At 45.9% G+C, this 15,981-nt stretch overlaps 1 protein-coding gene across 1 annotated transcript; it reads right to left on the bottom strand.

The window, feature by feature from the left end:
* Positions 1 to 2,463: 2,463 nt before the first annotated feature.
* LOC122944201 (dynein light chain Tctex-type 5-A-like) lies at positions 2,464 to 2,898 on the bottom strand. The gene has a single exon (XM_044302427.1). The coding sequence runs from the start codon at positions 2,896 to 2,898 to the stop codon at positions 2,464 to 2,466; it is 435 nt and encodes a 144-aa protein (XP_044158362.1).
* Positions 2,899 to 15,981: the final 13,083 nt, after the last annotated feature.

The raw sequence follows: 15,981 nt of genomic DNA, 5'->3' as shown, positions 1-15,981 counted from the left end.
CCCTGTATAATAATGTACCCATCCCTGATACCCCTAGTTATATTACCCCGCTGGAGTAATATAACTAAGGGGTATCAGGGTACATTATTAGACAGGGCAGGGTAATATAACTCAGGACTAGGCCTATCAGACATTATACAGTTATAATGACATCCACAGCAGCCTCCATTCTAAATAATGTCCATAGTGATCCTTATTAAAAATAATGTCCCCCCACAGGCAGGCAGTGCGGGCGGCGGCGCTCACTCACTGTACCTCACGCACTGCGTGACGTACTGTTACCGGGGAGGGGGGGGGGGGAGTTTTTTTGACACTCGCCCTGAGAGAAATTTTACCTAGAAACTGCACTGAATGTAACATCGAGCTGTTAGTGTACCGGAAATGAAGACTAGAGGGGACTGGAAACCATATATTATGCCACTCCACACCAGGGAGTAGGACAGATGAGATGTTCTCTTGTGAAGGCCTCTTTATGGCATTGCCCATGTGGTCTCCAGACCTATCTTCAGCTATCATTGCATCTGAGACATGGTGAGGATGGTGAGCAATGATCTATTCAGAAGATAACCCCTATAATAAGAGACCTACTCCAAGCATGACCACCCATCAGCAACAGGAAATGAAAATAATTTGGGAGCTTTTAAAATAGGTTAGACTAATAGGCAAGTGTATTTAATGTTATATACAGACTGCATCACAAATTATACTCATTATAATAAGGTACTGTGCATAGGCAGCATTCACGCACATCACATAATGACCCCACTGGGGTTCACAATCTGGGTGCTTACAATATACGTAACTACAGTGGACACTCAGAAGCAGCGATGAAACAAAGTATTACATGGCGATTGTCTGCCATTATTACAATTTCAGTACTGGATTTTAGACATGTCATCAGATTATGGACATCTCATCAACGGGTTGTCTGCAATTATGAAGAAAAGGTAAATGGACTGTGTCATTCAAGAGAATAGAACTGAATTGCAATACTAGACACAGCCCATGGATAGCCAATTGCTCCTGATGAAAGGGAAACATTGATCCCCGAAACGCGTTGAGCCACATATCTGCTAATAAAGGTGATTTGATCAGAAGCACACTGCCTTGCTGCCATCATTCACTGAGACTCTACACACGATCCTGGCCAGGGGGGAATCGTCACAGGTGTTTTATGCTTATCCTGCTGACGACCCCCCAGTGAAGTAAGTGCCTCATTGGATGTCTGTTCATCCATTTTATTCCTTGTTTTTTACGTTGGTTTTTAACCTCCACCTTTAACCCTCTGTAGTCACCACAGCAGGGACTTCATTTTATCTTATTTCAACGATCTTTTTCTATTTTCCCTTTTTTTTATATATATATAGAAAAGGTTTTTCATTTAGATTTTTTTTTTTTTATTATTAAAAGTTTTTTATGTTTAATGTATAATATGCCAATATTTTAGCACCTTGATACAAAATATTTTTAGTGTATTTTTTGCTCGGTTTTGGCGCCAATCCTGTACCTTTCCCCCCACGACAATTTTTTTTTATTTTTATTTTTTTTTTTTTTAAATCTGCCCATGGATAAGGGTAGTGATGTTTTTGGAGAAGAGCAGACCCTTTTTTTCTCATCTCATATAACCCCTGAACCTTTGTATATTTCTTAACATAAAGGAACATTATTGTGGCTGTGGTCAAATTGATAGGAGGGGTTAAGGTGTAAGAAAGTTTGTTATTCCAAACCTGGGATATAAACCTGGATAAACATGAAAAATTTAATTGGTTATTGATAGGAGGGGTTAAGGTGTAAGAAAGTTTGTTATTCCAAACCTGGGATATAAACCTGGATAAACATGAAAAATGTAATTGGTTCCTATATGCAGATATTATTCTAAATCTGATCTGCACTGGAAGCTGGTACATCTTGGAAGGGCAGTGAGATGCCTCGAAAAAAAATTAATTATAGCAATGTTACCCATTATTTATACCTTTCCTTCCTACAAATGTGGTATTCTGCCACCAATGTATGTGAGAGATGTGTTTTAGTAGCAATCTCTTGTACAAGTAATGGAAGATAGTGAACTCACTATAATCATTCCCTAGTGATACCAATTGTATGTAGAGGGAGAAGGATATGCCATTAGGCAATTTATTAAATGTCGCTTGAGAAATAATCATAAAGGTCAAAGTAAAATCCTCTCTCCAGCTCTGTGATGGATGTCTGACAAACAGTAAAAGACTGCAGGACACAGGATGTGAACTCGCAGAAGAGGAGGAGTAACAATATGAATAACATGGAAATTACAGCATAGATAACATCATAAAACCAAATATAACAATGACCTTTACATTGCAGCAAAGTACACCAACATATAACGCAGAATACAATTAAATGAGTTCTAGATGGAAGCCATATCTGAAACAGCACATGTGGCCTTTGCAGTAGAACACACTATATTATCTATATTATTTGCATCAATTACTCATAATATCCAGCATACACGATGCACAGTGCAAACAGAGACTGATTTTGGAACACATATTCTGCATACGTATCTGATTTTGGACTCCACACACTTCGACTACAGCAGTTTATGTTCCCTCCTGATACTGGACCTAACACTACATAGCAGACAAGCTTGTACCTCTCATACCCAAGGTCCCTTACAGCTGCTTTAACTAACTCCGCAAGCTCCATTGCTCTCCTCTGACTTCCTGTAGCCTCGTAAGCACAACCCTGAAGCTCTTCATCTAAGATGGACTTTATAACTCTTGATGCTTCTTCTGAAGAAAAAATTCGACTAGGCTGAGGGTGCAGATCAGAGTCTGGATCAACAGGACTGTATTCTACAGCATTGTGTTTAGATCGGCTACTGGATTTAACATTCTCTTGAGTAACAATTTTTCTTCTCATCCCAGATTCTTGGCCCCTCTGGTAGCTGGCGAGGTGGGGGGTCAATGTTAATGATCGCAAGGCCTCACTTTCACTCCTCTTTTGGTGCTGCTTTGGCTTAGAACAAATCCATCGCTTTAGCTCACTTTCATGAGTTGGATCCATTATGTAACTGTAAAACAAAATTGTGAACAACGTGCTTAACTTAGCTCCTGTCAGTAATAATGTCTCAACAAGGCTGCACCCAATGGCTGCTAGATTTCATAATGAATAAAGAAACATCTCAATGAGCAATTGTGCCTTAGCATCAAATATGCAGAAGCAATAGACGTTCTTACACCAGTCTGTTAAAGAATTGCAGCAATAAACAATGACTCTACCTAGGGTTTTACTGGCCCATCAGTTGACCAGAGTATCCATCAGAGAGTCCAGGTTTTGACACAGTGGGGCCCTGCCACAACAAGGACCATAGAGTTCATCATAAGAAGCCTTAAATGGGTTGTCCCATCTGGACATTTATGGCATATCCACAATATGCCATAGATGTCTGATAGATGTAGGTCCAAACCTATCTCAAGAACATGGCCTTTAAAGAGAATGGTGAGGAGGCCATGCATGTGCTGCTTCTTCCATTCATTGCTATAAAACGTCTGAAAAATAGCCATGTAACCATTATCTCACAAAAGTGCGTACACCCCTCACATTTTTGTAAATATTTTATTATATCTTTTCATGGGACAACACTGAAGATATTACACGTTGATACAATGTAAAGTAGTCAGCTTGTATAACAGTGTAAATTTGGTGTGCCCTCAAAATAACTGAACACAGTCATTAATGTCTAAACCACTGTCAATATTTTGTGGGGCCACCATTATTTTCCAGCACTGCCTTAACTCTCTTAGGCATGGAGTTCACTAGAGCTTCACAGGTTGCCACTGGAATCCTCTTCCCCTCCACCATGCCGAAACGAGACGGTGAACTTTACGTCCAACGTATGGACCTTAAAAGGCGCACTGACACAACCGATCGTAGACAGTATTAGGGTTTCAGCTATTTTTTTGCTTTATTCATAGACAACGCGTTTCGGGGTACTAGGGACCCCTTTATCAAGTCTGAATCGGATCAGCAGAGCGGTGCTGCTGCTGAATCTGGGAAGCACGAGGAGGACGCTGACGGCGCTGGTGGATGTTAGAGACCTTGCGCTCCTCTTACTTCCATTTAAGGATGCCAAAGATGCTCAATAGGGTTTAGGTCTGGAGACATTCTTGGCCAGTCCAGCACCTTTACCCTCAGTTTCTTTAGCAAGGCAGTGGTCGTCTTGGAGGTGTGTTTGGGGTCGTTATCACGTTGGAATACTGCCCTGCAGTCCAGTTTCTGAAGGGAGGGAGTCATGCTCTGCTTCAGTATGTCACAGTACATGTTGGCATTCATGGTTCCCTCAATGATCTGTAGCCCCACCACAACTGGCAGCACTTTTACAGCCCCAAACCATGACACTCCCACCACCATGCTTGACTATAGGCAAGACACACTTGTCTTTATACTCCTCACCTGGTTGCTGCCACACACGCTTGACACCATCTGAACCAAATAGGCTTATCTTGGTCTCATCAGATCACAGCACATGGCAATCCTCGTCCTTAGTCTGCTTGTCTTCAGCAAACTGTTTGCAGGCTTTCTTCTGCATCATCGTTAGAAGAGGCTTCCTTCTGGCAGCTCCTTATAACAGCCATGCAGACCAATTTGCTGCAGTGTGCGGCGTATGGTCTGAGCACTGACAGGCTGACCCCCCACCCCTTTAACCTCTGCAACAATGCTGGCAGCACTCATATGTCTATTTTGAAAAAACCTGTCTTGTTAAACCGCTGTATGGTCTTGGCCACCGTGCTGCAGCTCAGTTTCAGAGTGTTAGCAATCTTCTTATAACCTAGGCCAGTGATGGCTAACCTTGGCACTCCAGCTGTGGTGAAACTACGACTCCCAGCATGCTCCATTTATTTCTATAGAGTTCTTAGAGCAACCAAGCAAGAGGGGCATCTTGGGAGTTGTAGTTTTACCACAGCTGGAGTGCCAAGGTTAGCCATCACTGACCTAGGCCATCTTTATGTAGAGCAACAATTCTTTTTTTCAGATCATCAGAAAGTTCTTTGCCATGAGGTGCCATGTTGAACTTCCAGTGACCAATATGAGAGAGTGTGCGAGCGATAGCACCAAATTTAGCACATCTGCTCCCCATTCACACCTGAGACCTTGCAACACTAATGAGTCATATGACACAGGGGAGGGAAAATGGCTAATTGGGCACAATTTGGCCATTTTCACTTTGGGGTGTACTCACTTTTGTTGCCAGCGGTTTAAACATTAATGGCTGTGTGTTGAGTTATTTTGAGGACACAAACTTACACTGTTATACAAGCTGTACACTGACTACTTTACATTGTATCAGATCTTCAGTGTTTTCCCATGAAAAGATATAATAAAATATTTACAAAAATGTGATGGGTGTACTCACTTTCATGAGATGGGGTAAGTGCGCTCAGCTATTTTTGGAAGTCCCATAGCAGTTAATAGAACAAACCATGATGACAGTAGACATCCACATGTCCTATATAATGTAGCTTAGTGTATCCATGGATCACCAGACGGACACAGACCTGTAGATGCCATATTCTGCAGTGTTCGGGATTACCTGAGGATCAATCTAAATGATATGAAACTTAAAAAGGTATATACAAATTTGATGTTAAAAAAAAAAAAAAAAGGCTTAAAAGGGGTTCTCTCACTTCAGCAAATAACATTTATTATGTAGAGAAAGTTAATACAAGGCACTTACTAATGTATTTGTATTACCCATATTGCTTCCTTTGTTGGCTGGATTCATTTTTCCATCATATTATACACTGCTTGTTTCCATGGTTACAGACCACCCTACAATCTAGCAGTGTTGGCCGTGTTTGCACACTATAGGAAAAAGCACTAGCCCATCTGCACTCCACACGGTCCCGGCCAACACAGAGGCTGACGCTTTTTCCTATAGTATGGAAGCATGACCACCACTGATTGATTGCATGGTGGTCATAACCATGGAAACGATCAGTGTATAATGTGAAAAATGAATAAAGCCAGCAAAAGAAGCAATATGGACAGTTACAATACATTAGTAGGTAGCTTGTATTAACTTTCTTTACATGATAAATGCCACTGGCTGAAGTGAGACAACCCCTTTAATCGTTGTATGATTTTACTTAAAGCCCTTTAAATTGGGTTTTGGGGTTCTTTTATAGATCCTTAGGATAGTCCATTAATATCTGATCAGTAGGGGCTCCACCACCCTACACCCCCACCAATCAGCTGTTATTTAGGAGCTCTGGTGCCAGAAGGAGAGTAATGTCTGTCCATTGTATGTTTGAGCCTTCTCCAAACTGTTCTTACAAAATTGTCCAAAATGTCTTGGTATGTTGAAGCATTAAGATTCCCCTTGACTGGAATTAAGAGGCCTAGGTAAACCCCTGAAAAAACAACCCCAAAGCATTATCCCCCCTCCACCAAACTTTACAGTTGGCACAATGCAGTCAGGCAGGTAACGTTCTCCTGGCATTCACCAAACACAGGCTTGTCCATCAGACTCTAGAAAAAGCTCAATAAGCAAACATGGGATCACTTTTAACCTCTTGGTATAGCATACGATACAGTGAGCTTCTTAATTCATACTCATGAACAGCAGGTAGTTCACCTTCATCTTTCTTTTATTGAGTATTTAAAATTGCTAAATGTTCAATAAACGTACACACCATGAGGGGCGCTGAGATGCACATCAGTCTATCCTCCTGCCCTCCGCCAGGATGGAGTTATGTGCACCTCTAATTACAAGTTTTCACTATATTTTTGAAAGTGGCGAACCTCATCAAATGAGCTTCGCCAGCAAAAATACATACAATGGAGGATGTCGGCAGCGGACCACATGCACCACAAAGGCATCCTACACAAGATGGTATGCGAATATAAAAATACATAAATCACAGTGAAAGGTGCACCACAATGATATGCAACTGACAACACTGGCTAATCCCTCAGGCTGATGTTAAGAACTGAGACTTTAGCCAATGTATTCCAGTCAGGAACACATCGGAGCTCTTTTTTCACCACCGTGAAGGTATCTCTGTGTGGCATGTGTCCTACCACTAGACTACCTATGGTGTCTGAACACGGTCTGAGAGGTGCTAAGATACAACTCACAGCCAAGCTCCCACATACCTCCATAGTGAGATCACTCAGGTAATGGGAGAGATGATAAGGCTGTAAGCCCCACCAATAACAGGCCATGTGAACAGAATGCTACCAGCAGTACGCGATGGCACATTCTAAACATATCAAGAAAAATAACTGAAATAAAGTGGCCTAAATGGGAGGAAATGCACAAAAACCCCAAACACCTTTCGCAGTGATTTATGTATTTTTATATTTACATCCACACATTATCCCATCTTGTGTAGGATGCCTTTGTGGTGCGTGTGGTCCGCTGCCGACATCCTCCATTGTATGCATTTTTGCTGGGTATTGCCATTAGCAACGGATCACATGCGGAGGAATTGCTCCCCCGATTATAAACACGCCACAGTGTTTGGGGTTTTTTGAGCATTTCCTCCCATTTAAGCTACTTTATTTCAGTTATTTTTCTTTATTGGTGGGGCTTACAGCCTTATCTCTCCCACTAGTGATCTCACTATGGAGGTATGTGGGAGCTTGGCTGTGAGTTGTATCTTAGCACCTCTCAGACCGTGTTCACACACCATAGGTAGTCTAGTGGTAGGAACCTATGCCACACTGAGATACCTTGACGGTGGTGAAAAAGGGTTCCGATGTGTTACAGACCGGAATACATTGGCTAAACATCAGCCTGAGGGATTAGCCAGTGTTGTCAGTTGCATATCATTGTGGTGCACCTTTCGCAGTGATTTGGGCAGTTAACCCCTACAAACCCAGCAGTGATATTAACCACTCTGTGACACTTGGTGACGTGTGTAAAACTGCAGCGCTGGTATCCTTGCATCTATATGCCATATACATTTCTATATCTGTGTGTGTTTATGGCCATGCTACTTCCTAATATAATATCTGCTTACATCTGTAATAATTATATTAATACCAATCCTCTAATACAGGTATAATTGATGGAATTTAATTAACAATAATTAACCATAAACTAAAAAAGAATTTGGATGAATACAAACAAGTAGCCATCTGAGGATGATGAACCTCTGCCCTCGCTGTACGACATCCTCGTGACATTGCTCATCTTCAGCTTTCATCCTGTGCAGTCAAGTGACGGTATTATAATAAATCATGATACAATAATCGCTAGTACTCATATTATATAACACCTACTGTACACACATCTTCCAGTTCTACATACCAATCTCATGCAATAATTGCCTTCCTTAAATCGGATGTGTTTTTTTTTTTTAGGTGCTTTGAGGTTACTTTCTGGTTCCTCTTCTCCTCAGTTTTTGTAAAAGTCCTGACATAACCTTTAGCCACCACAATCTTTTCTCTTTATGGTCAATCTATCTTCTCCTCGTCTGCTGGGTATGGGTAGCCCTATGTTTATCCTTTTTCTTGCCTTGTTGTTCTCACCCGGTCCTCTTCATCACTACATTCCATTGACTCCAGGCTGTTCGGTTAGCTAGAAATCAACCCGCCCTCTCCCACAACTGGATGTTATTCCAGCATTATGATGTTGCCAAGAGACCCAGTACCCTTCCTCCCCTCCTCTTACAGCCAGGGTATATATTGCAGTCCTGTTATTCCAGAATGCTCCAGTAATGCGGTATTGAGGAGACTCATCGTAAAGCGCCAGGGCCTCGTGGAAGTGCACCAAATCGCTTTCTGCCTCATCCTATGCATTCAGTAAACACAGTAATAATTTATTCCCAGACGCAACCCCACAGAGCCTCATTTACAGGACCATTTATTGTACTGTCTGGTTGACTTTGGCAGAGCCTGCACGCTGTCAGTCTAGGCAGACATTCTAATTACATGGGGAGAAAAAAACTGGATGAAGTGGGCAAAACGTTGTGTGCTTGTTTTATAAGCGTGGCCATGGTCAACATGCAGTGGAAATTTTCTGCAGCACAAATGTGTTACATGTAGATTTAAACAAATTTTACAGTAAAGACTGATTCATGTGACCATGTTTGGCCCGAGAAACGAAGCTTGTGTCTCGACCTGGACTGACTGAGGCTCCCTGACCGGATTTATGATAGTCAGTTCCTGGTCTGATCATGGCTCTATTGCACATCATCCTCTCAATAGCCCTGCATCAGATCGGAACTAACCGGATCATAAATCACTATGATGCTGTCAGTTTGGGTCATGGGAGCCATGCTTGGTCTGGGAGATGCAGCCAACACATGTTCCTTGTCTCCTGGACAGTCATAGGACAGGAGATAAGTGCCCGATTGGCAGGGGTCACACCGCTGGGGCCAGTTCTCTGGCAATCCCATAAAGTTGAATGGAGCAGCAGACACTCATGCGTTTCCACCGCTCCATTCAAGTGGAGTAACATAGGCCTCCATACTAGTGATCGGCAAGGACTCCAGTGGTCGGACCCCCGACGGGCAGGCACTTATTCTCTAACCTGTGCATAAGAAATAAGTTGTTTTCATGTTCATGGGACAACTCCTACAGGATGCACTCCTGTTATGGCTTAGAAAAACTTACCTAAATAGCATAAACTGGCAGTATATTTCATTCCCTCTTTTCTTATTCATTAGTTATCCCATGACTAATGTAAATAGTACATAGCATACAGTACATGACAATCTCTTTCTAACAAAGCTAGAACCAGCCCTGTACCCCACATGGATGCAGAGATCTCCCATTCATTGCTCTGCTAGATTTATATCAAGCTGACAGCTCAAGGGGAGAGTCTTTTCTGCTGCAGATAAAGGGGGCGTCTGCTGCAGCTCTCTCCTTATTACAGCTCAGAAGGCGGTTGAAGGATGAAACTGAGCATGTGCAGCCTTCTCAGTAAGCCAGACAACGGGGAAAAAAAAAAAAAAAAAAAAAAGCAGCAGGTGGTGCTATACAGAAACATTTTATTGAATAACTCAGCGGCTATGCAAATTTTTCATTACATGCAATTACATTCAATAAGCTTTTATTGAGTTTTCAAAACGACAAAACATTACAAAGAAATATTACAGAGGCATACATGTGGAGATACATAAAATACAGAGCAGCTGAGCTCAGGCCAATGGTACGAGCCTGGGACATGACCAAGCCCCGCAACTGCAGAGACAGCATTCCCAAGTGCCCTAGTATAGGCCCTCAGAGAAGAGTGCTTTCGGGGAAAATCCTCACACCACAGGATCTGGAAGAGGAGAAGCATAGGAACTTGAGATCCATGGTAACCACTGGATATGGGACTTAATCCTAGATTTTAAGGAAGGGGCATAAATTAATTTGAGCTGCTTATGTTGATCAAGTAGTTAAATGACCGCCGTTAATTGTGGAGTGACAGCTTGTTTCCAGTAGCAGGCTATGACCTTCCTTGTGGCAGTAATGATATGGGCAAATACCCACCCAACTCTATGAGGGATGTTGGTTAGCCCTATACATAAGACTGCTAATTCCAAAGGCAAGTCAGATATTTCTCTAACGAGGTTAAGCACATCCCGCCAGAGAGGCTTGACGAGCGGGCAGCACCACCACATATGAGCAGGTGTTCCCTTTTGTCCACATCCACGCCAACAAGATGCCGGGTAAGAGGGAATCACATGTGATAATCTGTCCAGTGTCAGATACCACCATATTTAGATTTTCCTATTTTGTTTGGTGTGATTTATACAATGGGAGGATTTTACTTCCCAATACATAGCTGAGTACCATTCAGACATAGAGAAGGTCTTTTCCAGCTCCACCTTCCACCTGAGCATGAAAGGAAGCTTATTTGGGGCAGAGAGTCTGGGTAGGCATGAGTAAAGGATGGATAATCCCTTTTAGGTCCAGAAAAAAGGATTTTTGTACTTACCGTAAAATCCTTTTCTTGTTGGATGCATTGGGGGACACAGCACCATGGGTATATGCCCAGCTGACACTAGAAAGGAAAAGTGTTGGCTCCACCCAGATGGGCTATATCCTCTGACACTAAACTAACCAGTTGGTACTAAAGCAGTAGGAGCACCAAAATCTAGAGCGAAAAATGAAGCCAACATGTCCTAAACCATAAAGAGGACCAATAACGAAGAGTCCCGGGAAACCTGGTAAACCTAACAAAGAGAAAAAAAAAAAAAAAAACAACAAGGATGGGATCTGTATCCCCCCAATGCATCCAACGAGAAAAGGATTTTACGGTAAAAGTACAAAAATTCTTTTTTTTCGCAAATGGCATTGGGGGACACAGCACCATGGGACGTCCCAAAGCAGTCCCTAAGGGTGGGAAGAGACAGCCATGCGAAAAAACTAGCGCACAGCCGCTTGCAGAATCTTGCGACCCAAACTGGCATCTGCAGGGGCCAAGGAATGGATGTGGTAAAACCTGGAGAAGGTGTGAACTGAGGCCCAGGTGGCGGCCTTGAAGACCTGGGAGATGCCAGATGCCCCGACCACCCTAGTGGAGTGAGCGGTCAACCAGAAAGGGGAATCACAACCCTTCGTCACATAGGCTTCCTTGACAGCCGACCGAATCCAACGGGAGATGGTAGCATTAGAAGCTTGTAAACCCTTACATGAGCCCTCAGGGACGACAAAGAGTCAGAACGACGGAAGGACTCTGTTAACTGGAGATACAGCCTGGAGCGTCCGAACCACATCTAGACGGTGGAGAGACTCCTCTCTGGGATGAGAGGGGTTGGGACAGAATAAAGGCAGGCAATCTAATTAATGTGGAGGAAGGAAACTGGGTGCAGGACAACCTTGTCCTGGTGAAAAAACAAAAAGGGAGACCGACAAGAGAGTGCTGCCAGCTCAGAGACTCTGCGAATGGAGGTAATCACGACTAGAAAGGCAACCTTAAAAAGAGACTTAAGATAGGGAGATCTCCTTCAAGGGCTCGAAGGGAGAGGACTAGATTCAAATCCCATGGTTCCACTGGAGAACGGAATGGAGGGACACGATGAGCCACCACCTGAAGGAAGGTTTTCACTTAATGAGAAACCAAGGGCCTTTGGAAAAGAACAGACAAGGCCAAGATCTGGCCTTTGAGGAAGGCCAGGCGGAGACCTTTCTCTAGGCCTGCTTGAAGAAAGGCAAGAATCTTACGGATGGAAAAAAGGAGTGGGTGAACCTCTCCAGATTCACACCAGGCAAAATAAGCCTTTCAGGTTCGATGGTAAATCCTGTCCGACTGGGGTTTACGTTGATGAAGCATAGTTTGGATGACTGACTCGGAGAGGCCGCGGAGCCTTAGGAGCACGGCTTTAACAGCCACGCCGTTAAATGAAGCAGAGGTAAACCTGGGTGGAACAGTGGACCTTGCGAAAGGAGGTCAGGAAGCAGTGGTAGCCGCCATGGAGCGTCGCCAAGCAGGAAGAAAAGATCTGCTCACCACGCCCTGCGGGGCCAGTCTGGAGCCACCAAATTGAGGCGTTTGAGTACCCGAGGAAGAAGCGGAAGGGGAGGGAAGAGGTACAGGAGACTGAATTGGGACCACGGGAGCACCAAAGCGTCTACCGCAAGAGCCTGAGGATCCCGAGACCTGGCGACAAAAAGCGTGATTCAGATGGGAGGCAAAAAGATCCACGTCTGGGATTCCCCAACGCTGACAGAGCTGTTGAAAAACCTCTGGATGGAGATCCACTCGCCTGGGTCGAGACGTTGGCGACTGAGAAAGTCGGCTTCCTAATTGTCGACTCTGGGGATGTGGACAGCGGAGAGAGCGGGAACATGTCCCTATGCCCACCGCAGATGCCAGAGGCTTCCTCCAGGACGCCCCTGTTGGTTCAAATAAGCCACTGCAGTGGAGTTGTCTGTCTGAATCTGGACAGGATGACCGCAGGAGGAGGGGAGTCCAACTGGAGAGTGCTAGGTAAATGGCCCTGAGCTCCAGGATATTGATCTGCAGGGAGCTCTTTCATGTCGACCACTTACACTGGGCTGTGAGAGACCCAAAGGCAGCCCCCCCGCCTGCCAGGCTGGCATCGGTGGAGATCACCTGCCAACGGAGGGGGGAGGAAGAATCTGCAAAGGGAGACTGTTAAGGGAATCAACCACCAACGTAAGTCCCGGCGGACCTGAGGGGAGAGGTAAATCAGGAGATCAAGGCCTGACGGAGACTTGTTCCACCGGGCAAGGTGGAGCCAACAGGTCGCTGAAGCGACCGGGTGTGAAATTGGGCATAAGGAATTGCCTCAAAGGCGGCAACCATCCGGCCCAGAACACGCATGCATGCCCTGATGGACAGAGGTGATGGAGACCCCTAACTGGAGAGCCACTACCTTGTCCTGGGGAAGGCACACTCATCCTAGGAGAGTGTCGAAGACCATACCCAGGAAATTCATCCCCTGGCTGGGAACAAGGAATTATTTGGAGTGGTTCACCAGCCACCTGGGGTTGTCCTCCCGGGACAAAGCCTTCACCAGAAGATTGTCCAGGTAGGGTATTACTGCAACTCCCCTGGCACGAAGAAGTGCGACCAGGGGAGCCAACACCTTTGTAAAGACCCTCGGGGCAGACGCCAGACCGAAGGGCAATGCAACAAATTGAAAATGCAGAGAACCTACCTCGAAGCGAAGGTAACTTTGATGAGACGAAGCTATGGGGACTTTCAGATAAGCATCCCGGATGTCGATGGACGACAGAAACTCGCCCACCTCGAGGGAAGCAATCAGTGACCTGAGGGACTCCATGCAAAAATTATGAACTCGGACTAAATAATTGAGAGCCTTCAGATCCAAAATGGGGCGAAAAGAATAGTCCTTTTTTGGAACAGTGAAGAGATTGGAGTAAAACCCCTGAAACGGTTCCGAGGTCGGGACAGGAACAATCACTCCATGTGTGTGAAGGGAATGAATGGCCTGAAAAAAAGCAGCCGCTGGGGAGGGGGACCTGGGCGGCGACGATTGGAAGAACCGGCCTGTGGGAAGGACAGAAAATTCTATTTTGTATCTGGAGGAAACTACCTCCAGAACCCAGGCGTCGTCCACGCTTGCACTCCAGAGATCCTGAAAGGAGAGCAAACGACCCCCCACTCGAGGAGAAACAGTCATGCAGATGATGGCTTTGCAGACTGAAGTTTGAAAGGCTAAGGGTGGGCATGCCAGGAGGGCTTGGCCGTGAAGGAAGGACGAACAGTCTTTTTGTCCTGACGGGAGGAGGAGTCCCGAAAGGAGCGAAAACACTGTGATCGTGAGGTAGGCACAGGACGGCGGCGGGCATGGTTCTGGGGCAGGAGAGAACTTTTAACACCCGTAACCTCAGAAATAGGCTCCTCCAAGCGCTTCCCAAAAAGCCTACCACCCAGGAAGGGGAGAGATATCAGCGCCTTTTTGGAGGTAGCATCCGCCGCCCAACCACGATGCCAGACCGTGCAGCGGATGGCCACAGAGTTAGCGGCCGTGCTGCTAGCGCGGCGTGCTGATTTCAGGGAAACATCACACAGATACCGGGATGCCTGGAGAAGATGAGAGGCAAGGAGATGGAGCTCCCCCCCCCCCCCCCCCCCCCGAGTAGAATCTGGGGGCAAGGACCGAACAAGCAGTTTGGCCCAGACAAAGCATGGCCTTGCCACCCATGACGCAGCAAAGACAGGACGTATAGCAGAACCCGTTGCCACGAACACAAGTTGGGCAGGCAAGCGGTCCAGCGACTTCACCATGGATTGGGAGAAAAGAGTAAGGTTCCCTATGGCTTGGGACAGATACAGAGGAGCTGGTCAGGGCATCCTGAGAGGGCCTGGGGGCAAGGCACTGCGCACAAACAGGGTCAGGCTGACGCATGGCAACTTCTTATTGCAACGGGTGCACGCAAAGTATGTGGCGACCCCGAGGGAGGGCTGCGAACGGGAATCTTCTCTGGAAGAGGACATGAGGGCTGGGTGGGAGCCTGAAAAAATAAATAAATAGAAAAGTAGCCAGCCAGAGCCTGTCCTACCGGACCCCAGGTGCTGTGTCCCCGAAAAGGAGCAGCAGTCGCAAAAGAGAGCAGGGAGATCTCAAGTGCTGGCAAAATGGAGGCCCGAAAGCAGAAGAAATGTAAACTCTGCCCTCAGGGCAAAAGCCATCGCTTGACTGGTATAGGAGGGGAAAGGACCCCTCCCAAGAGCAGCGAGGAGGGGCCAAGAAAAAAGCCCGGGAAACAAGGAGGGGGCGGGAGAGGATGCGGCCTAGGCGAGGTAAAATCCGGGCCTCAATTAATGAAGCGGCCAGAAAAGGGGGCCCTCCGGGAAAGACAAAACAGGTGGGGGAGCTCCTAAGAGGAAGCAACGCCCAGGGAGGGGAAAAACGGGGCAAAAGGAGCACCTGGGACCCGAGGACAGGCCAGAAAAGATGCGGTCTAGTCCCGGCAGAAGCCGGGGACTAAAGTAGAAGGGAAGGCCCGGGAGGAGGATGGATGGCCAGGGAGCCCAGGGGAGGGAGAGAAAGGCCCCCTCCACAGTGTGGAGATAATTTCTCCCCCCCTGAAAAAACAGGGGGAAAAAGGACGCTCCCCGGATAAAGTGAATCCCACCCCCTGGCAAAAAAGAGGGAACTAACCAGGAGACCCCATACTGTCCGACATCTTCAGGCGCCGCAGGGTCACCCATTCAGCAAGCTCACACTGAGGAGGGATTGCCGGCATACCACTGTGGATGCAGTAATGGGGGACTGGGTGACCGGCGAGGTACAATAGTATGCGCCCGCAGGGGGGCTACTAAAGTGGAGTCCACAATGCAGCCCCATCCTGCCGCAAGGCAGAAGCCTGTGGAGAAAAATAAAATCATAAAAAAAAAAGAAGAAGCAAGACCTGCGATAAAAACAGAGCAGGTCATGTCTGCCTCCTATGGACACTAGACTAAAATTGGTTAGTTTAGTGTCTGTGCAGAACGTTATAGCCCATCTAGGTGGAGCCAACACTTTCCTTTCTAGTGTCGCCTCCTAGTGGCAGCTGGGCATATACCCATGG

This window comes from Bufo gargarizans, chromosome 7 (assembly GCF_014858855.1).
Source record: "Bufo gargarizans isolate SCDJY-AF-19 chromosome 7, ASM1485885v1, whole genome shotgun sequence".
Taxonomy (NCBI): domain Eukaryota; kingdom Metazoa; phylum Chordata; class Amphibia; order Anura; family Bufonidae; genus Bufo; species Bufo gargarizans.
This window is presented reverse-complemented; position numbering and strand designations above follow the sequence as displayed.

What these genes read in the sequence shown, in the direction of transcription:
- LOC122944201 (XM_044302427.1), bottom strand. Translation starts at nt 2,898, where the DNA reads ATGAGAAGAAAAATTGTTACTCAAGAGAATGTTAAATCCAGTAGCCGA.